General features: G+C 36.0%; 1 protein-coding gene across 14 annotated transcripts in view; it reads right to left on the bottom strand.

The window, feature by feature from the left end:
• DNAH14 (dynein axonemal heavy chain 14) overlaps positions 1-23005 on the bottom strand; it is a 276008-nt gene that overhangs the window by 31418 nt on the left and 221585 nt on the right. For all 14 annotated transcript variants that reach the window (XM_054694831.1, XM_054694834.1, XM_054694835.1 and 11 more), the window contains 9 exons: positions 21509-21724; positions 18462-18692; positions 18063-18184; positions 8557-8801; positions 6507-6928; positions 6220-6418; positions 4323-4559; positions 1923-1999; positions 477-633 (listed from right to left, as the gene is read on the bottom strand). In XM_054694831.1, coding sequence (XP_054550806.1) covers positions 477-633; positions 1923-1999; positions 4323-4559; positions 6220-6418; positions 6507-6928; positions 8557-8801; positions 18063-18184; positions 18462-18692; positions 21509-21724 — 1906 coding nt within the window. The remainder of the gene's footprint in view (positions 1-476; positions 634-1922; positions 2000-4322; positions 4560-6219; positions 6419-6506; positions 6929-8556; positions 8802-18062; positions 18185-18461; positions 18693-21508; positions 21725-23005) is intronic.

Raw genomic sequence — 23005 nt, 5'->3', positions numbered from 1 at the left:
TTTGGAGATGATAAAATACATTTCGCCTAGGAGAAAATATTTTGTTTTGACTTTACAGAACAAAAACAAAAAAGACATTTGCAGTTTTGAGGAATACAGCATTGGATAGTAAGGTCAATTTCTGATTGGTTGTAACATTTTTTTCTCATTAGTCAACATTCATCAAACAATTAATAAATGCAAGGGAAAAAGTCAACTTTCATATCAATGATAGATGTTCAGGCAGTATTTTCTGCCCAGAAAATTAATTTCCATATTTGTGAATCTTAGAAATCATATTCCTCTTTGTTAGCTCATATTTTTTAGAATGGTTCACTCTTAATATAGTTTAATGTTTTTAATAGGCCCCTTTCCCAAAATATTTAAAAATAAAATAGGAAAATATTTTAAACATAGAATAACTGGACACAGAACCTATTTTTCTACATCTTTTGATGAATATTGTTTATCATCTTCACTATTCAAAAACAGCTTACCAGGGGAATGAATAAGTATCAGTGGAGTTTTGGCACTAGATTCCTTATATACTTCATTCAAATTAGTTCCACTTGTATGAAGATAATGACTTCCCATTTTTTCAGTTATAAACTTTCTCACTGAATTCTCTAAACATTCTGGTCTAAGAATTTTTATCTAAAGAAGAAAATTTAAAGATTAATTTTCAAAACCACTCAAGGGAATATTCCCTATGGTAAAATGAGACAAAATGAACAAGTATTTATTATTTAGATTGCCAGAGCTTGAAGGTGCTCCTGTGTTGGGAAGTTTAATGGGAGCAAGTCTATGTGTGAGAGCAAATGGCCACCACTGCTCCTGAGCCTCGAAAGCCCTTTCCAGACCTGGGGCTACCTTGTTCTTCTTTCTCTCTGACACTGACCAAGATCTCTTTTTGAACCTAACTTATGGTCCCTGATTCTGCAAAAAGAGACCGTTTCTTGATTTTATTCCTGCTCTTACCTAGAGAAAGAAAAGCACATTCATGTTGAGGATATGAAAATCCAGAGTAGCACGAGTGGGAGAATACTCACTGTCCCATTAAGACATTAAAATGAAGAGAGCACAATATTTACATGTTTGTGATAACTTAATACAGATCTAAGAACTCTACAGGGACTGAAAGATTTTGAACAGTATACAAATATTAAGTTCAGGTGCTACTGGAAATCACAGTAAATTTTAGAAGAAAGAAATTTTCCATGGAAACTGCTTTATGCAAGGCATTACATGCTATTTCTGGACAGAATGTCAGGAGTTCTGCCCTGAGACTTTTCACCATCACAGACACCATCATTAAGCCCAAACTGTATGTGTCTGTGCATCACCAACCTGCCAGTGAGATGCTGAAGCAATTGAGAAAAAGAGGAGTTAGGCAAAATATCACCTTTACAGATAATAAGGTCAAGGTGTCAGATGTGGTTTAGGTGTGTGTGCTTCCTGATGCCAAACCCCAGAATGAGATAGATTTACCTGTCACAACCAGTGCTAGGCAGCTATTGGCTTCTTCCTAAGTGGCCAGAACCTGTTTTTATAAAATCTATGGCAGTGAGAAGTATCCTCATAAGGAGCAGAAAATGTGATTTTTGCAGTAAAGCAGATCCCAAAAAGGGACAAAGGAGAAAGGGCTTAGCCATGCACTCTGAATTCATCTTTCAAATTTCCCTGTTTTGTAAGACCTTTGTCCTCTCAGGGAGGAGTGAATGAGGGTGGAGGGAAGGAGGGAAGGTACCAGAAATATTATTCTAATTGGACTTGCCCCAATTAGAGGAACATTAAGATGGATTATAAGCACTTCCCTCTGCCATTAATGTCAATTTGAAACATAGATATCTCTTGTATATATAATTTTAGATCTGAAGGTTTAAATTAGTAATAAAATGCTCAAAACAGTCATAATGTCAGTATTTTCTCATAGCACATCTTACCAAAATAAGTCTTTGAAATGGAGTAAGGTTCTCCCAGGGAAAAGTTACAGGACTCTGAATTTCTTCATCTTCATTAACTACATATAATTTAGAGGGAAAGCATGAGATTAATAATCAAATACCTTGGTTCATTAAAAGTTAGCACAATGAAAATATTTTTTATAAAAATTTTAAAAGCATGGCTAACTTATTTTAAAGGGAGCTTTATTTCTATAGGATTTTAGTATCAATAACTATCTTTTAACTCACAAAAGAACTAGTCATTATTAGGTATTTAAGTTTCAACATGGTAAAGTGGTTGATGAATACTGTAGGATGCTGGACATCTGAAGGAAATAAAAAGACAAGCAAAGGGCAGAGCCAGCATGTTATAACTTGCTCCTGCATATGTGATGCTTTTCTGATGAACTGTAGAGATTTCTACTGATAATCTAGCTACGATAGATAACAAGAAATAAGAAACAAATGGAAATGCAAAGATTCTCAAATCTTTTTAAAATTGAATAATATGTAATATTATATATGTTACATTAATAACATAAAGATAGACATGTGTATATAGTACCCCTCTAACCACTGCAATCGAGTCCTAATGGCTCACACACTCATGCAAGGTAGGAAGCCTTCTAGACTTCATGTCCATCTATCCCAGATAATAGTTATAATTTCTACCTACCTCTACCTTATAGTCTATGGCATTTCCCCAATGTCTAACTTCAAGTACAACTTAGATGACAGAAGAGGTTATTTTAGTATGTTTAAAATAGGATTGACAATCTTTAAAAAAAGCTCACAATATGTGAAAATCTACTTACAAATTGATAAACTGGTATCACTTGTAAAGTAAAAAGATCTTCACTTTACAAAAAGGTCCAGAAAGAATTGCTTTAAATAAAAGATATTGACTCATAGTATAATAAGTAATGAACCCAGGATAGATTAGTGATGCATGTAAGAAAACAAAACAGTAATATTCCAGACTGACTACGCTAAGAGAGGAGAGCTTCTCAATCAGAATAGCAAATCAAGAAAGCATAAAAGAAAAAAAAAAGACATGATTTACTGGACAAATATTTAAACATTTGTATGGTACAGATACAATGAACAAATCCAACAAACCTTGACAGATTCTGAAAAAATATTTGAATGAACAGTGAATATATTTAACAACACAGAAAGAAATTACCTGTTAAGCTGATGGAGTTTTTACAAACGGACAAAAATGAAATAAATTATCCTGCAGAAAAATGAGCAATGTACATGAACAACTAGTTCAAATGCTCAACAAACATCTGAAAAGGTACTTAAACTGGCTAGTAATCATGGAAATTCAAACTAAAAGTAACTTTAAACTTTTTAGATTGGCAAAAGTTAAAAAATAATCAATACTGCTCACTGGGGAAAAAAAGGGCACTCATGTATTGGCAGAAGTAGCAATTATGATTTTTAAAGAAAACCAACCTAGTAGCAATTTTTAACATAAAAGTACACTTTTGATCCAGCAATACCACTTCTTTCTATCCCATAAGGAATACATATAAGGATGTTTTATGTTATTGCATAACATACTTGCATATTGTAGCAAAAAGTCTAGAAGCAAAGTGGAGAAAAAAGTGGAAGGAAACATGTGAGAAGGGTGATGTGACTAGATGAAGCAGGGAAAAATAAGGAGTTTGAAGTGCAAAAACAGGGCCTCCCTGGTGGCACAAGGGGTTAAGCACCACACGGTGAAGCAATCCGCAGCCTCTGCAGCACGAGTTCGATCCCTGGCCGGCCAGGGAGCAACCCACATGGCGCAGCAGACCTCTCCTGTCTCGCCTGCTGCTCCCCTCAACAGTGTACATCTGTCAATCTGCCCCTTTTGTTCCCCACTCTGTCTCTGGTGACTCCTCTCACACCCTGCATCTCTGGCCTGTATCCCAGCTCTTGTATGCATAAATAAAAATCTTTAAAAAAAATAAAGTGCAAAAAGATATGCTAAAAATAGCAAAGCATTTAAAGTAAGTTCTATTTCTTATGCAATTCTTAAACACATATCTATTATACAAAGTAATATGTAAACTACTTCTCTGTTATATAAAACACATATCTGTTATATGTGTAGGCTCATTCAGATCTAAGGTTCAAAATAAGTGTGGTGTAATAAAACTTAGGTTGTATATTCATCTATATGAAGGTTTTAACTTCTCATTAGCATTTCTCATCAACAGCAGCGATCTTCATGATAATGTTGCAAAAGTGCTGTGAGGACTATATTAAATAACAGAGATATGTTAACAACATAGTTATGTTCCACCTTTCAATTTTTTCAATGGGAGATGCAATTTATTAACATTTATAAATTGTTAATCTTTGCAAACATATATGGAAGTTAGATGAAAACAATAAATGCTTTCTTACTTTCCTCTGGTGATTTGTCACTTTTTTCCAGTGAAACATTTTCTGAAGAGAAAGGTATGCTGATCAGAGAATATACAGCATTACTGTTACTAAAAGCACTCCATTGCAACACATTTGATACCAGGGATTTGCACAGAAGGGAAAATGTTTCTAGTTCACCACTGACATACTGGCACTGCTTCCACCTGGACTCTGACAGCCACTGTAGATGCTGATACATGCAGACTTCATGCATGCCTAGCAGAAAAGGAGAAAATCACACCAGAGAGATGCAACCTTAACCTTTAGTTACTACACAGTAAATGCTTAATAAATATTTGTTGTGGAGGGGAAAGTCGGATCATATAAAAATTGATTACAAAGAAGGTAACAATTTTTTATATTGGTAAAAACATACAGCATTAAATTTACCATCTTAACTATTTCTAAAAGTATACAGTTCAGAAGTGTCAAGTATATTTATATTGTTGTGAAACAGATCTCCAGAATTTTTTCTGCAAATCTGAAACTCTGTTTAAAAGAAGCTCCTCCCACTCCCAATCCCCTCATAATCACCATTCTATTTCCAGTTTTTATGACATGTAAGTAGAATCAGACAGCATTTATCTTCTTATGACTGACTTATTTATTTATTTTTTTAAAGTTATATTATCTTTATTGCAGTAACAGTGGTTTATAACTTTGTATATAATTTGGAGATATAGTTTCACACCTTTCCAGATGTATGTTACCACATCACACTAACCACCAAAGTACCCACAATCCTCCATAAGAGTGCATTAGGCCTCCTTTCCCTCTGTCTCTGACACTGCCTTCCATAACTCCCTCTCCTACACCTTTCTCCTCCAGTGGCTTCATGACTGACTTATTTAATTTAGCATAATGTCCTCCAGCTTCCTCCATGTATCAAGATTTCCTTCCCTTTTAGGGCTGAATAATATTCCATTTTGCCTATATACTATATTTTGTTTATTCATCCATCAATGGATATTTGAGTTGCTTCCATCTACTGGCCATTGTGAATAGTGCTGCTAAGAATATAGATAGGCAAATAGATCTCCAAAAATATATCTCCAAGACCCTGCTTTCAATTCCTTTATGTGTGTGCGTGTGTGTGTGTAGTGGAACTATATATGTATATGTGTATGTGTGTATGTGTATATAGATGGGGTGGATTGATAGGTCATATTTCTAACTTTTTAAGTAACTTCCATATGGTTTTCTATAGCAGTAGCACCATTTTACAATCTCACTCAACAGTGTACAAGGATCCTAATTCTCCACATCCTTGTCAGCGCTTGTTATTTTCTACTTTTTTAGTAGCCATCCTAATGGATGTGACATGATATCTAATTGTGGTTTTGACTTGCAATTCTGTGACTAGTAATGTTTAACATCTTTTCATGTGGTTGTTGTATTCAAGTCATCTGTCCACTTTTAAAGTGGGATGTTCGATTTTTTATTGTGGAAGTTTAAATAATTTTGAATATGTTTAAAATAGGACTGACAATTTTTAAAAACTATTCTGTATATTTTCTTATCAGATAGATGATGTAAACTATTTTCTACCATTCTACAGACTGTCTTTTCTCTCAGTTGATTGTGTCCTTTAATTCACAAAGTTTTTAATTTTGATGTGGTCCCATTTATCTGTTTTTGCCTTTGTTGCATGTACTTTGGGTGTCATATCCAAGAAATCATTGCAAGTTCAAGTTAAGAAACTTTCCCCTGCTGTTTTCTTTTAGGATTTTATAGGTTTAGGTCTCATATCTAGGTTTTGTATTTTGTAGAAGATGAGGGCCCAATGCTTTTAGCACTTTTCAGGATACATGTTTTTAATGTGTTTGTATGTTTTGTTTTGTTTTTTACTAAATCCCAAACAATTAGTTTTACTTACTATTTAGTCTAGGCTGGGGAATTAGACCTTTACTGTTTATCAATATGCCAGAATACAAGAAGATATTCCATTCTTCATCTGGAAGGGATCCAATTTCATCCTGCATTAGATTTCCCTTAGCATTATTTTGCATGATTGTAGTGCAAAGAAGAAAGGAGAAGCAAAGTTTGTGTTCATTAAATAGAGCTGAAGAGACCACCTGTAAGGAAAATATCACTATTACACTGATCTTGTTAGGTGAAATAAATATGTAAAAATCTTTTTTTTTTTTTTAACAAATGTCTCACCTTAAAAATGTTTCTTGTCAACATGTCTATTGAATTTTTAAGATACCTGTCTAAAAGATTTGTCTTGCTTTCTAATTTAGGCTCTTTTGAGATATTTGTAACTTCATGAACTTTTTTCGGAGATTTTTTCTCCTTTTTCAAACTTTGTTCTTGTTTCAACTTGTCTTTGGAAACTATTGCTAAAACAAAAACTTGATGAAACCAGTCTAGGGAGAACTGGTACATGTAATTGATTTGTGTAAGACCAGCCACTAGAAAGTAGAGCAGGGCTCCTCGAGTAGCAATGGGGAGATATGTACTGCGTGTTTCTTGAATTGCTCTTTCTGCTATTTCTGTTGATTTGATGCGTCTTGAAATTTCATTTGAAGTCATTTTGGATTTTCTTAAATTGTCTGTAATTTCCATGTCATCTTGTATAGCCCCTAAAGGTGAACAAATAAAAAACAAATTGAAATAAAGTCCTTTGGAATATCAAACGGCAGTTTCCTTATTATGTACTACTTTACCTGTACACTTGTGGTGGTTTTGATTTGGAAATAGGCCTTTAAATGAAGATAGATCATGTTTCTTAAAAGTTTGATAATGACAAATGGTCTCCTTCTCATTCTCTCATCTTTTCTCTATATTATTTTTGTGTTTGTGGATTTTATTTCAAAATTAAATTTATTTTTTTTTATTGAGGTGACATTGGTCTACAACACTGTATCTGATTCAGAGGTACAGGATCACACCTCTTCAGATGCATGTTACCACGCCACATCTACCACCAATACACCTATGGTCCTCCTTGTGAATTTTATTTTTATTACAGGCACATTAGTAGTCATTCTATCATTAAAAATATATTTCTAATGTAACCCATTATATACATAGAAAATGAAAATTAAATTTTCAGGAAATAAAAAGCTCACCATTATTTCATGGGATGCATTCTGACACTTTGCATTGTGTTTTGTTTTATGAAACAAAGTTGACAATGACCAATGAAACAGATTTCTGCTACTATTGGTAGGTTGCAACTCACTTTTTGGAAAAAAAAATGCTGCTCTAGGAACACAGATAATAATTTTATCTCTTTCAGATATTTAAGGTAGATTTCCTATTTCCATTATAAACTTCTACTTTATGGAAAAACATTTCTATTTTCCTCAACTGCTTATTTTTAAATAATATGATTTCTGGACACCTTACAACTTTTGAGGCTTACCTCTGGACACACTTCAGTTTGAAAATAGCCCTTTTCAGTTGTGGTATTGAGAACTAAACATGGTTTGATTGCAAGGAGTTCTGGGATTATTATATTGCATGATCTAGATACCATATTCTTAAAGATGCAGATGAAATTTCTAAGTAATGTCTGGACCTAAGCTGTGGCCCACCTTTCTCAGTTCTCATCCTATCACACTATTTTCCATAAGCAGAAGATCATACCAAAGATAAAATATTTCAAAAGTATCCTAAGGATGATCTGTTTATTAAAACTTGGGGAAAAGGAAGAAAAATATGTACAGAATCAAGGACACTTTTTATTTTATTTTTTATTAAAACCACTGTTAGTAAGAGGTTACAATCTTTTAGAAATATTACAGATTTCTAATATGGGGAGCAAGTGGTAGTGAATAAATAGTAACACCATAATAATAGCATAGATCACTCTGATGTGTGTTATCTAAAACAACTTGCTTTTGCCTCATTATGTCTGTCTTTTGTCCAATTCAGACAGAAGTCATAGCAAAAATTGACATTTGTCATATGAATGGTTTATATAATACAAGTGACTGTGCTTCTGAATCTTGGTTTGTTTGTTTTTACCATTTTCACTGATTATAGGGTGTGCAGAAAATATCCTATGACATAATGAGCTACAGAAGAAGTAGGAATTGAGGAACATAAAAATTCAGTGTTTTAGTTTTAGAAATGGGGTAGTTCTGAAAAGATGGCCTGATAGTTTTGGTACCACTTTATAAAATCATCCTTCCCTATAATTTTTATTCTGTCCTTCACAAAGGTAAACAAAAGTCTCCTACTATCACTAAGTATCTTAACTTACCTAGTGCATTCTGCAGTAAATTTAATGTTTTGTCCTCCAGTTCTTCAAGAGTTCTAGAATCAAGGAAAATACTCTCCAATAACTGGAAACGTTGGTTTTCTAAATGAGGGGCTTCATGACTTAATACAGTAGATAACAGTTGATCTTCCAAGCCTTGGAAAGTTACCATAAAGTTGATCATAGTAACAACAGTACAAACTGATAGAGGAAAATGAGGGTTGTCTATTTCTGTAGACATGTATAACCTAAAACAGGAGAAAGGAACCAGTTACTTAAAGGAGGAACAGGGGAAAAAGTGAATCTGATGCATCAAATAATGAAAAAAAATTATCTAAAAATAATTATCTTTGATTTTTATGACTGTAAAAAATACAACCATGGGGGCCTCCCTGGTGGCACAAGGGGTAAAGTCTTAGCACTATGACGCAATAGGCAGCCACTGCAGCACGAGCTCGATCCCCAGCCAGGGAGCTACCCACATGGTGCAGGAGACCTCTCCTGTCTTGCCTGCTGCTCCCCTCAGCAGTGTATTTAAGTCAGTCTGCCTGTTCTGTTCCCCACTCTGTCCCTGGTGAATCCTCTCACCCCCACCACTCCTCTGGCCTGTACTCCAGTTCTTGAATGCTTAAATAAATAAATCTTTAAAAAAATACAAGCATAAATTATGTCCATACTTTATTTGGCTAAGTATACAGAGTAAATAAAAATATTAAATAGTAGGAATTCTGACCTGCCATTAGATCACTGTAAAGACTAGTTTCTACTTTGAGTAAGAAGCCATTGGAGAAATTTGAGAAGAGAAGAGACAGGATCACTCTAGCTATTAACTTGAGAATATGAGGTTGGGGTTTGGTAGCAAGATGGAGGCTGGGAGACTGTTTACAAAGTGGATGATAGAGTGACTTGGAGCAGGGTAGCTCTGCTGGGAGTGGTCAGATTTTGAATCTTGTTTAGCATGCACAGCAACCCAATGAAGCAGGGGTAATTTCTGGTTCCACTTACAAAGGGTGAAGTTAGAGACATCAAAAAGTTCACCATGTCACATGGTCAGAAAGTGACAGAGGGCAGTTTTGATCCCTCTCCCTCTCCATCCCCTGCCGAATGTCTCCAATTTATAGTTTGCCTGCTGTGGAATCAAGCTTAGCCGAGGTTTCACCATTTTGTATATCCTCCACATTGATATGTTAGTACTTGCACAGCCACATTCCGGAGATAGTTTCAGCAGTCACAACCCTCACTCCACTTGGTGACGAAAAAGCAGACCACCCCAGCCGCCAATGAGGGCAGTCCTATCCATAAGTGGGACAGCATATCTAACCGTCCAATCACTTTGAAACTGTAACCACTCGTGCCAAAATGCCTTTGTAGTAGCCAATGAGTAATTGCCAGCTTCTTTCAAAATTTGCACCGCTCGTGATCCTATAACAGACCCCTGCTTCCTCTGTTCGGGGCTCTCGTTATCTGCCACTGCATCGATAGGTGCCGTGGGCCTGGACTCGAGCCCGTAATAAATTCCCTTTTGCATTTGCATCAGCTGTCTTTGGATTCTTGGAGGCTATGCTCGCCAAGTCTGCTGATCTTGGGCACAACACCTGCTAGTTTTGCCTTTTTTTTTTCTAATCCCTTGTATGGTTTCCCTATGTTCCTCCTATAAGTGAAACTTATAAAGGTTTCCCTGCTATCAGAAAGTATCAATAGATTATTCCTATGAAATCTTTTGGAAGCCAAATGATATAAAGAAAAGTAACTGCCAGATCTCAAAGCCTTCACACTCAGATAAAGTTGGCACTCTCCGACCAACAGCAAGGAGTAGGAAAAAAAAAAAAAACTAAACTAAAACAACCAACAAGAAAAAACTATGCATCAAGCAGGACTGTGAGCAGAGAGCAGAAAGGAACTATTTCAGCCACCACACCCTGTGAACTGGAACTGTGGAGAACCATGTAGGAATCACCCTGGAGGTGAGGAAATGGCTCCAGGCACCATTACAGAAAAACAAAGACTCCAAGGAGCCCTACAATTAGCCCAAGGCCAGCCTGTAAGCTTGTGCAGAAAAGCAAATCACTTGAAAAGCATATGCAGATTGCAGCTGCCCAGGTCCCAGCACCTGTGACCTAGGCTTGCAGGGAGACCCAAGGGATTCCTCATTGAGGTGAATGTCCCTCACTGAGTAATCAGAAACCAGGTGCCCAGACACTGGAGCAGGGTACAAAAGGCACCATTTCTGCAGACACTGAACTGGGCTACAGCCCGCGTCCTGGACCTGAGGGTTTTTGGAACTGAGACCCAGGGCACAAAATTCAGGGTGTGGAATCCCCACAACGGTGGGACACAAGGCAGACACAGCACCCCCACACCGTTGAGGCGCTCCACGCCACCTCACTCTGTTCCCCCAGACCCCACAGGGTAAAAAAACAGTTCCCCAAGGACATTATGAAAGATATCTGGTGCCACCTAGAGACCAGAAAAAATTACCAACACCCTATAGTTGGAAATCAGAGATCCCAAAAACACCCTCAGGTGCTGAGAGAGGGTGGGCCATGCAAATGGGGTAAGGAGGGATAAGGCGTGGAGCAAGACCCTATCCTGGAAATGAGAGCTAAGCACGGGATCCGGGGCATGGGACATGCCATAACATCAGGCACTGTTCAGGGTGAAAGCCAGCGTTTTGGATCTGATAGCCCTGGAACTGAGACCTAGAGTGCAGAATTCAGGGCGTGGGATCCATACATCTGTGTGCACAACACTGGGTGAACACGGGGCAGACACAGCACCCATCTTGAATAAGAGCCCCTGTGTTGAGGAGCTCCCCTGAGAAAAAGCACAGGTCAGCAAGTATGGGTCTCTGGCGCCACCTCGTGACCAGAACGAAATCACCAACTAGCATATTCCCTGTTGGAACTGAGTAAATACAGAGGGAGGTAACTGTAGGGACAGAGCCCAGAAACACTGGTAGAGTTTTAGCCAAACAGTGCTGGTCTCAGTCTGGTAAACAGTTTCCAACACCCCTAAAGGAGCACTCCAAAGAGATGCCCGCCAACACCAGTGGCACAAAGCCTCAATGCATGGAATTAGTTAGAAAGCAAACAATAGGGAGAAGAAAAAATATAAATAACCAAGTAAGCAAGCAAGAAGACACACCACAAAAAGAAATACAGGCACCAGTGCTCAACAATGACATGGAAGAACTTCTCTGCTTATCAGATAGAGAATTAATAAGCATCCTGATTTAAAAAGCAGAAAGAAAACGAAAAGGAAAAAAATGAGTTGAGACAAATAATAACTAAACCGAAGAATGAAAGTGAGAACTTAAGAAAAGAAAGAAAAGAAATTCAGGAGATAAAAAGATTACTAGAGGAGATAAAGAACTCTGGGGAAAGCAATGAAAACAGAATCAATGAAATGGAAGAACGGATCAGTACTGTAGAAGATACAGAAATAAAAAGAGCCAAAAGAGAAAAGGAGAGAGAAGTGCAAATGAAGCAGTATGAGGAGACTCTTAGACAATTATCAGACTCCATGAAGAGAGGAAATGTAAGAGTTATAGGCATTCCAAAAGGTGAGGAGAGAGACAAAGGAACTGAGAAATTATTCAAGGAGATAATTGAGGAAAACTTCCCAAGCATGAAAAAGGAGATGAATATAGACAAACAAGAAGCAAGAACTCCCAATTACCATAATGAAAAGAAAACTACAGCATGACAACTAATAACAAAGCTTGCAAGAGTCCAAGACAAGGAAAAAATAATGAAACTGGCAAGGGAGAAGAAACAGATAACATATAAGGGAAAACCAATCAGGTTAACTCTGACTTCTCCGAAGAAACATTACGGCAAGAAGAGAATGGAGTAATATATTGAGCAAACATCAAGACAGCAAATAAATCATGAAAAGAAAACAAGGAACCATCCCACTTCATAGAGATTGAAATCAACACTACTGGAAGAACACTGGAATAATGAGGAGATCAAAGAAGAAATTAAAAAATACTTTGAGTTGAATGACAAGGAGGACACAACTTTCCAGAATGTATGGGATGTAGCAAAAGCATTAATAAGAGGAAAATATATAGCAATATAGGCTCACATCAACAAACAAGAAAGAACTCAAAGAAACAACCTAATTTCACATCTCATAGAACTAGAAAAAGAACAACCAAAAAACCCTAAGGCCAGTAGAAGAAAGGAAATAATAAAAATCAAAGCAGAAATAAATGAATTAGAAATTTAAAAAAAATCCAAAAGATCAATGAAGCCAAAAGTTGGTTCTTTGAAAAAATAAACAAAATAGACAATCCTCTAGCAAGGCTCACAAAGAAAAAACAGGAGAAAACATGTATAAATAGGATTATAAATGAAAGAGGAGAAATCACAACAGACTCAGTAGAAATCAAAAGAATAATCAAGATTACTATGAATACTTATACGCAAACAAATTCAACAACCTAGGAGAGATGGACAAATTCCTAGAATGATATAATCATCCAAAGCTGGACAAAGAAGAAATAGAACAACTAAACAGACCAATTACAAGCAGCAAAACTGAAGCAGTAATCAAAGCACTCCCCAAAAACAAAAGCCCAGGCCCAGACGGCTTCACAAATGAATTCGACCAAATGTTCAGCAGTGAATTAGTGCCTATCCTACACAAACTCTTTCAAAAAATTGAAAAAGAAGGAATACTACCAAATACGTTCTACAAAGCCAACATTTCACTAATACCAAAACCCAACAAAGACAGCACAAAAAAAGAAAATTACAGGCCAATATCCCTAATGAACACTGATGCATAAATCCTCAACAAAATCCTTGCCAACAGAATCCAACAATGCATCCATAAGATAATTCACCATGACCAAGTAGGATTCATGCCAGGGACACAAGGATGGTTCAACATCCAAAAATCAATCAATGTAATCCAACATATCAACAAAAAGAAATATAAAAAGCTTATGATAATATCCCCAATGCTGAGAAAGCATTCGACAAAGTACAACACCCGTTCATGATAAAGGCCCTTGAAATTCTCGGGATACAAGGAACATACCTCGACATCATAAAGGCCAGCTATGACAAGCCCATAGGCAATATCATTCTCAATGGTGAAAAGCTGAAAGCATTCCCATTAAGATCTGGAACAAGACAATGATGTCCACTCTCACCACTGCTTTTCAACATAATACCGGAAGTCCTAGCCAGAGCAATTAGACAAGAGAAAGACATACAAGGAATCCAAATAGGAAAAGAAGAAGTCAAACTATCACTATTTGCAGATGATATGATAATATACATAGAGAACCCCAAACACTCCACAGAAAAACTAATTCAACTCATCAATCAGTTCAATAAAGTGGCAGGATACAAAATCAACATGCAAAAGTCAGTAGCCTTCCTATACACAAACAATAAATCTGAAGAAGAAGAAATCAAGAAAACCACTCCTTTTATTATTGAAACAAAAAAAATCAAATACTTGGGAATAAACCTAACAAAAGAAGTAAAGGACCTATACAAAGAAAACTATAAAACACTGTTAAAAGAAATAGAATAGACACAAAGAAATAGAAAGACATCCCTGCTCATCAATCAGAAGAATTAACATTATCAAAATGACCATCCTACCAAAAGCCATCTACAGATTCAAAGCTATTCCAATTAAAATTTTAATGTCATTCTTCAAAGAAATAGCAAAAATATTGATAAAATTCATATGGATAAAATTCATATGGAGCCACCAAAAAACCCAAATAGCCAAAACCCTCCTGAAAAAAAGAGAAGGGAATGGAGGCATCATGCTCCCAGATTTCAAACTATACTACAAAGCCATAATAATCAAAACTGCATGGTGTAGACCCAGAACAGACACATGGACCAATGGAACCAAATAGAAAATCCAGAAATAAACCCACAGACTTATGGTCAACTAATCCTTGACAAAGGAACAAAGAATATGCACTGGAGCAAAGAAAGTTTGTTCAATAAATGGTGCTGGGAAAACTGGGTCACTACATGCAAAAGAATTGAACTTGACCACTATCTCACACCATGCACAAAAACCAACTCAAAATGGATTAAAGAGCTAGACATAAGACCTGAAACCATAAAACATATAGAAGGAAATATAGGCATAACACTTTATGACATGCACCTCAAAGACATCTTTACCGACCCATCACCCAAAGCAGTGATAGTGAAGGCAAAGATAAACAGCTGGGACTACATCAAATTAAAGAGCTTCTGCACAGCAAAAGAGACAATAACCAAAACACAGAGAAACCCCACCAACTGGGAGAACATTTTTGCACCCAACACTAACGATAAAGGACTGATCACCAAAATCTACAAAGAGCTGATGAGACTCAACGAAAACAAAGAAAATAACAGAGTCAAAAAATGGGCAGAAGATCTATAAAGAAACTTCTCCAAAGAGGAAATACAAATGGCCAACAAGCATATGAAAAAATGTTCAACATCACTTGCAATCAGAGAAATGCAAATCAAAACTACAATGAGATACCATCTCACACCAGTGAGAATGGCACATATTAAAAAAATCTAGCAACAACAAATGTTGGCGAGAATGTGGAGAAAAGGAACTGTCCTGCACTGCTGGTGGGAGTGCAAACTGGTCCAACCACTTGGAAAGCTGTGTGGAGGTTCCTCAACCTACTAAAGATAGAGCTCCCATATGATCCAGCAATTCCACTCCTAGGTATCTACCCAAAGGACACAGAAACATTAATTCCAAAGAGCACCTTCACCCCTATGTTTATAGCAGCACTGTTTACAATAGCTAAGCTTTGGAAACAACCCAAATGCCCAAAAATCAATGACTGGATCAAGAAGATGTGGTACATATGCACAATGGAATATTACTCAGCACTCAAAAAGATAAACATATACAATTTGCAGCAACATGGATGGATCTGGAAGGGATCATGATCAGCGAAATAAGCCAGAAAGAAAAAGAAAAATACCGGATAGTCTCACTCATAGCAGGAATCTAGAAAACCTAAATAAGGGACCAGGAATAAGAATAATTATAAGAAAGAAAAAATCAAAATCAACAAACAACTATGAACCAGAGACACACTATGGGCGGGGTCGGGGAAAGGAGGAGTTGGGGTCAAAATAAGGGGGTGCAATTGTATGGGGAATAAAAAAATAAAATTAAAAAAAGAGAAAGTGACAGAGGGGGGAGTTGGTCATCAAACTCTACCTTCTAAAATAGTTCCCTCTTTATGAAAAAGTGATCAACATCATTTATCATTGGGAAAATGCAAATCAAAATGATGAGATACCACCTCATTCCTGTGAGAATACTCCATATAAATGAAAAGAAAAAACACAAACAGAAACAAGAAATGTTGACTACGGTGTGGGGATAAAGGAAAACATTACACACTGTTGGTGGGAATGCAGACTGATTCAGCCCCTATGGAAAACAATATGGAGGTTCCTCAAATTATTAAAAATAGATCAACCATCTGACCCAGCAATTCCATTCAGTATCTGCCCAATGAATGCAAAAACACTAATTTCAAGAGATATATGCCCACCTATGTTCCTTGCAGCACTATTTAAAGTAGTCACATAATGGAATAGCTCATGTGTCCAACAAGGTAGGAAGGAGTAAATTAAGAAGAAGTGGTATATAGACACAATGGAATACTATTCAGCGATTAAAAAAAAATAAAGATAAGGCTAAACATAAAATTACCACATGACCCATTTGTTTCATTAATAAATCTATACTCTAGAGAAATGAAATATTTGTTCACACAAAAACTTGTACATGAATGTTTATAGCAGCATTTCTAACAAGAATCCAAAAGTGGATACAAAACCCAAAGGTCTGACAGCTGATGAGCAGATGAACAAAAGGTGGTATGTCTATACCATATAATATTATTCAAGAGTGAAAGGACATGAGGTATTGGTACCTTATACAAAATACATGTACCTGAAAAACATTGTGTTAAATGAAAGACAATCAAGAAGGACCACATATTTTGTGAGTCCATTGATATGAATTGTCCCAAAGAAGCAAATCTAAAGCGAGTGCGTGTGCAGAGGAATGGTTCCCAAGGGCTGGGGAGAAAGAAGGTGAAACTGGCACGGTGTGATGGCAGAAGTTTGGGTTTCTCTGTAGGTTGATAAAAATGTTCTAAAACTTGTTGTGACAATGATTACGTAAATGTCTAAATACATTCAAAGGCACTGAATTGCACATTTTAAATGAGTTAACTGCATGGTATGTTCATTACAATACAATAAAGCTTCTACCAAAAATAAGTGAATGAATGAATGTCTGCATCCTCTACAACCTTCTTAAACACACAACTCAAACACAAGGACCATACTGACAATTCAAAAAATGTAACTTCATTAGCATTTCTAGAGCTATTGCTTCAGCATAATGCATTCAATGAGAAAGAATGAGTTAATATGATGTTTTCTAAAGTGTATTTTGAAGAACACTATTTTCTAGAGAAGGTTCTCTAAATAAAGGGATTTTAAGTTTGGATGGGAAGAATGCTGTTTAACTTTGCTATAAACTACTATGGGAAACCAGTGGATTAAAACACTAAGGGAAACCTTTTCTTGAGTGACATTTATTAAATCACTGGAAATATTTGAGAAACATACTTTAGAAAATGTTTTCTTAATAAAGGAAGGAGACCAGGAGAGAGAATTCTAAGGAGTAAGAAGCTGATGAGCAATAACATGTGGTAGTTCTGCCCACAAGAGAGGCCCACTGGCCACACGGCGAGGAGCCAGTCCGTCAGAGCTCTGCAAAGAAGTTAAGTGCCCAGGCAAAGGATGTGAAAATCTTCTCGTTCTCCTGGCTAATTACCAGCTTACCCAGCAATCTTCTGATTATGAGTTGAAGGACAGAATGCACATGACTGATGACTCAAATGTCTTATTTTCTTGAGAATTTTATTTTGTAGTGATTAAACTTGACAATATAATAGTGCTTTGTGAAGTTGCCTGGTGGGAATCAGTTTCCTGGAAGCCCATCACTGTCTAGGGCATGGATATCTGCCTAGACAAAATCTTGATTTCTTTGCTCTAGATATGAAACATAAATTTTGTTTTTGGAAGAAGTAGATGCCCTTCCTGATTAAATTGACAGACCAAATACATCTCCTCTGGATCCAGCAGCCAGATTTCCTGCTTGGTACCTTCCCTGCACTGCTTCTGAAGATTATTCATGGAAACCATAGTTTTCATCAGGGCACCATTTGAAAAATATTGGTTTGAAATGACTTCATAAATAAAAATCTGCTCTCTCTTCTCTATACTGAGAAGTGCTGCTGTTGAGTATGGTGAGTGCTACTGGGAACATGAAAATAGAAAAGAATATTCAAAGTATAATCTCACTTTTTCCTCCAGAGAAGCTTGTCAAGACTGAAATACAGGATGAGGATGATGATGATGATGATTATTATTTGTCTTAAAAAACATAACTCTTTGACATAATTTAACTGTGAGAGACATTACCTAAATTTGGGATTGTATTCAATCTCAGAATCATCAACCCTTATGAAATATTGTCCTCTTTTCTGATAAATATCCTTCTTCAAAATGGCCTTTAAACTTGGAGTTAATGTTTCAGAGAGATTCTGAAAAACACAACAGACATAAACAAAAAATTCACTTTTCAACAAATAAAATAAGATACAGCATTAAAAGGACATAAATACCTGGACACCACATAATACCTGGACACCACAGGAGGAGACAACTAAATATTGAAAACACATTTATTTATTTACTTACTTAAAAATGTCCTTTTACAAAGCTACTTGTCACTTAAAGCTTTTAGTCTTTATGCTCAATGCATGCAATACATGTGCCAGCTGTATGGAATTAAGAAACTAGACCATTTGGTCCAAATACCTGCAAGAGAACACTCCCTCCTGCTTTTATAGCATTTTCAATTTTTTTGATGTAATTACTATCTTTGGTGGAGAGTTCCTGCAGCTTAGATCCTTCCATCTGACGGATCCAATTGTGTGCTTGCTTGTGTGGGTCAATTATCAGTGGCCACTGCAGGGCATTCTTGATCAAGATGGCATTCTCTGTTGAAAACTGACCAAGAGGCAGTCCTTGATGATTCCATTGTTGGATCTGGAATGAAATTATTAATACTTTCACTGTTTCATATAATTCTTCACATCCTAATATCCTACAGGATACTATGGATCCTACAGGATCACTACCTCTAGATCAAGCAATACTTTATATCAAACAATCTCCAAAAGGGCTAGGAAATGAACATTTTTAACACTTGAGATATGACATTTTGAGTCAGGTGAGTAATCACACACTAAATTACAATTTTCTGTTCATCGGTAAATTTAGGATGCCCATCACAACAATGATGTCATGGGAGACAGAAAAGAACTAGAAGATCCTGGGCCTCCCCGGTGGCACAGCAGTTGAGCGCTGGGTTGCGAAGCTGCCCGCAGCCTCTGCAGCGCAGGTTCGATCCCCGGCTGCTCCCCGGCCACCGGAGGAGGGTCCCACATGGCGCGCAGACCTTTCCTGCCGCCCGCTGCTCCCCTCAGCAGTGTACTTCGGTCCTTCTGCCTGCTCTGCTCCCTGCTCTGGCTCTGGTGAATTCTCTCACCTCCCATGCTTCTGACTGTACCCAGTGCATGTATAAACAAAACAAAGAAACAAACAAATAAATAAATAAAATGCCTCTATAAAAAAAAAAAAAAGAACTAGAAGATCCTGTCCCCCAGGATCTTAGGCTAGTGCATGTGTGAAACACATGATGACACAGAAACATGGAGACATAATAATGGCTGCTCAACTGTGCTCCTATGGCCTGCCAAGCACAGTAATAAATGTAGCTAAATTACTGGAATCACCTCCATTTCTCAGAAGAAGGAACTGAGACTAAAAGAGGTTAAGGACTTAGTGATGGTCACACTGCGAGATTGAGAGACAGGCTGAGGGTTTGACTGAGATAGTGACTCCAAAACTTTTTTTTTAATATATTTATTACATTATCCTTCATTTTTGTACAATATATGATTTCCCTGTGATTATACTCATCAAAAGAAGTCGGAAAGAAAAAGAAAAATATTGGATATTGCATGGTTTCACTTAAGAGGAGGAATGTAGAGGAACCAAATAAGGGATCAGGAAAAAAAATAACTATAATAAAGTAAAAATCAAAATCAACAGGCAACTCCAAAACTTTTATCCTCCATGGCCTCTTTGCCACCATGCCTGCCTCGGGCCATCACCAGCATGCTGGGAGAAAAAGCCAGGGCAGCCCGCAGACAGGACCTCTGCGAGAAGCCAAGAGAGGTTTTAGTTTTGAAATGGAAGAAGAGGCTTTTTGCTTAAGCCTGCAAAGAATTGTGTGCTCTCAAATTCAACAACAACAACAAAATAGGAAATATGAAACATGAAGAATCCTGAAAAGAACAAGTATTATTGTAATATTGCCATTCAGATATAATCTGAATGGCAGAGAAGAGCATGAAGGTCATTGTGGTGAGAGAAGTCAACTTTGAAACCAACAGCAAGTTAGCGTTTCTATTTTTGAAAATGATTCACTCACTTAACTTATTAATGTTATTTTATGGTTCTATCCCTTCTCATATTGGTAGAGCATTCCATTTTATGAGTATAACTCGATTTATTCATTCTTTTGTTGAATGCAATTGTATTGTATCATTTGTAGCTATTAGGAAATTCTACAATGAATATTCCTTTATAGTACAATGGTTTTTTTCCTCCCTCTCCAGTTTTATTGAGAAATAATCAACATAAATCACTATATAAGCTTAAGGTGTACAGAATGATGGCCTGATTTTCATAAAATGTGAAATGATTACAATAGGTTTAGTAAACACATCACCTCATAGATACAACAAACAGAAAAGAAAAAAAAAATCTCCTTGTGATGAGAACACTTTCAGTGTGAAATCTTCTAAGAGCAAAATTTTGAGCAGAATTAAGCCAATAATTATTGCAAAATAAGCTTAGTTAATCTAACAGTACTTTTTTTTAAACTTAGAATCTATTTTTTGGTATTCTATATTTAATTTCTTCCCCTTTTTTACTGTGAACATTTTTATGTCTTAGATATGTCCTTCCTAAATAACATTTGGTTTCTGTTTTGTGCCTTGGTTTTATTTTAATGTAATCCTCCTATTTTATCATTATAACTGGATAATTTAGTTCATTCACATTGAAAGTAATCACTAATATATTTGGGTTTAAATTGGTTATTAGTGCTTTAAAATGAGATGTCAGTACTTGCTTTTGAGATTTTGTAGATTGGATGGTCAATTTATTTTTTATTTTTTATTTTTTTACATGATAAGTCCCCAAAGCTTTACTTATGGATACACATATAGCCTTAAATTATTTTATTCCTAAAAATCATGAGACTGGATGAATCAGGACGAAAGTGGTCACCAGGGTCAGAGAAAAGAGGTTCTAGAATTTAGTTGGATTCTCAGTGGGTAAACTAGACCAAAATCACTCTCTGAGGATGAAAAAAAAGGTGTATTTCTTCTTTCATCCTCTCAACATGAGTATAGAAAGAACTTACATAGACAATACCAATGCATAGTTACTAGAACTATGTTTTTGACTATTTCTAATAATATTACCTGCAGGCCAACAAGTTAATCAATTTTACTAATTAAAGGGGTTTCAGGGAAAGAAATTGACTATATTTGTTAGGACAGGGTGGTAGGATTATAATGTGAAAAAGGATATTTTGTGATTTACGCAGAGGATGAGAAGCAGGAGATTTAAGTAATTGAGGTACTGAAACTTAAAAAATATTTAAGGCCTGTATTAAACTTCAGCATTTTTTTTAATAAAAATAATTTCAAGAAAAGATCCAAGCTGAAAAGATGCACATACACACAAAATACAAATCAACAAGTCACTTAACTGGAATATGTTACTACCTCAAGTTTCTGTGCCATGACTTCAATTAAAGAAAAATTGGGAGAAAAAGAAATGTTGTTTTCGGTACAGAGTTTCTCCCATTTCTTCACAATCAACTTGCGAAATTCTTCTGTTAACACTCCACTGTAGACAATGCATGCGGCTGATATGAGGATGTCACCCAAAATTCCTTCCAGTTTCACGTCTATTTGATTGATTATTTCTTGCCATTGAGTCTAAATGTTAAAGTAAAAATAGCTATTCATATTTGTTATAAAACATACTTTGAGACATTATAGATACATATATAGGAGATGAAAATATATTCTTTGTTTACATATAAAGCACTGATGTACATACAGCGTGTAAACAGATGTGTAATAAATCAGCAGTATTATAATCTATAGGAAAAATATCTAAAAGGATACTTTAGGAGGTGGTACAGTTGTATGATCATGAAAAAGGGCTGAAAACACTAATTTAAAGGAAGGGAGTGGGTAGCAGGAGGCTAGAAGACCATAGCTGAAATCAACTTTGTTGTATTCTCTCTTGTAAACTCTGATCACTCCTTCATTTTTCTAAGTTTCAGGCTGTTCTCAAATCTAAAATCAATATTAGACTGAATGACCTCTTATGTTTTCTCTAGCACTAAAATTACAAGGAGGATTTGAATTTGACTATGGGATGTGGAGACATTATAGATATTAATGGTTTCCAAGTTGAACCTATTATTACTATTACTATTAGTGTTTTTGTATTGTTGAATTTAAAATTAAGAATGGAAGTTGTTTAAGAGCAGGCTTTTCTGTAGGGAATATGAGTTGTATTCTTGAATTGTCAATAGTATCATGTATGGTAAGGGTGATGGATAACCATTTCAAATCCTTTGTGAATAATGTAAAATATATCAGTTAACTAAAATATATTATTAATAGTGTATGTTAATAATAATAATATTTATTGAATTTATTTATTGAAAATATTTACGCATTTTTTTATTTATTGACTCTACTTATTGTACACTTTACTTTGAAAATCTCATTTGATGTTTTCAATATCCTGTTAAGTGAAAGCAATTGATTTCAATTTAAGATGAGAAAGTTGAAATTTCAAGAAGTTAAGCACTTGTTCAAATTTACAGTTTCTGAGGGTTATAGCTGAGACCTGAAGTCCTATTCCCTGGCAGATGACCTTCTTCTACAGCTATGTGTATGCTTGATTGGTCAATAAACAAATAAAGCATGTTGAGCAAGAACCCTCTTTTCTGGATACATAAAATCTGGAACAATGTTGATGTCCTACTGTCGTTCAACATATATTTTCACTCTCAAGGACAAATTTTGAGGGCTGTGTTTTCTTTCCCTTTGATTGGTCTGATTTTATAACCTCCTTCTCTCTATACTGTAAGATTCTTTCGTGATATTTATTTAAACAATGGAACTGACCTAAACTGCTTTTGAGAATGATGTTAGATGGTTCTGAGACAGCTGAGGCATGACAAAGCAGAGTTGCTCACC

Source organism: Talpa occidentalis, unplaced genomic scaffold (genome assembly GCF_014898055.3).
Source record: "Talpa occidentalis isolate TD23 unplaced genomic scaffold, MPIMG_talOcc4v2.1 talOcc4.14, whole genome shotgun sequence".
Classification (NCBI taxonomy): domain Eukaryota; kingdom Metazoa; phylum Chordata; class Mammalia; order Eulipotyphla; family Talpidae; genus Talpa; species Talpa occidentalis.
This window is presented reverse-complemented; position numbering and strand designations above follow the sequence as displayed.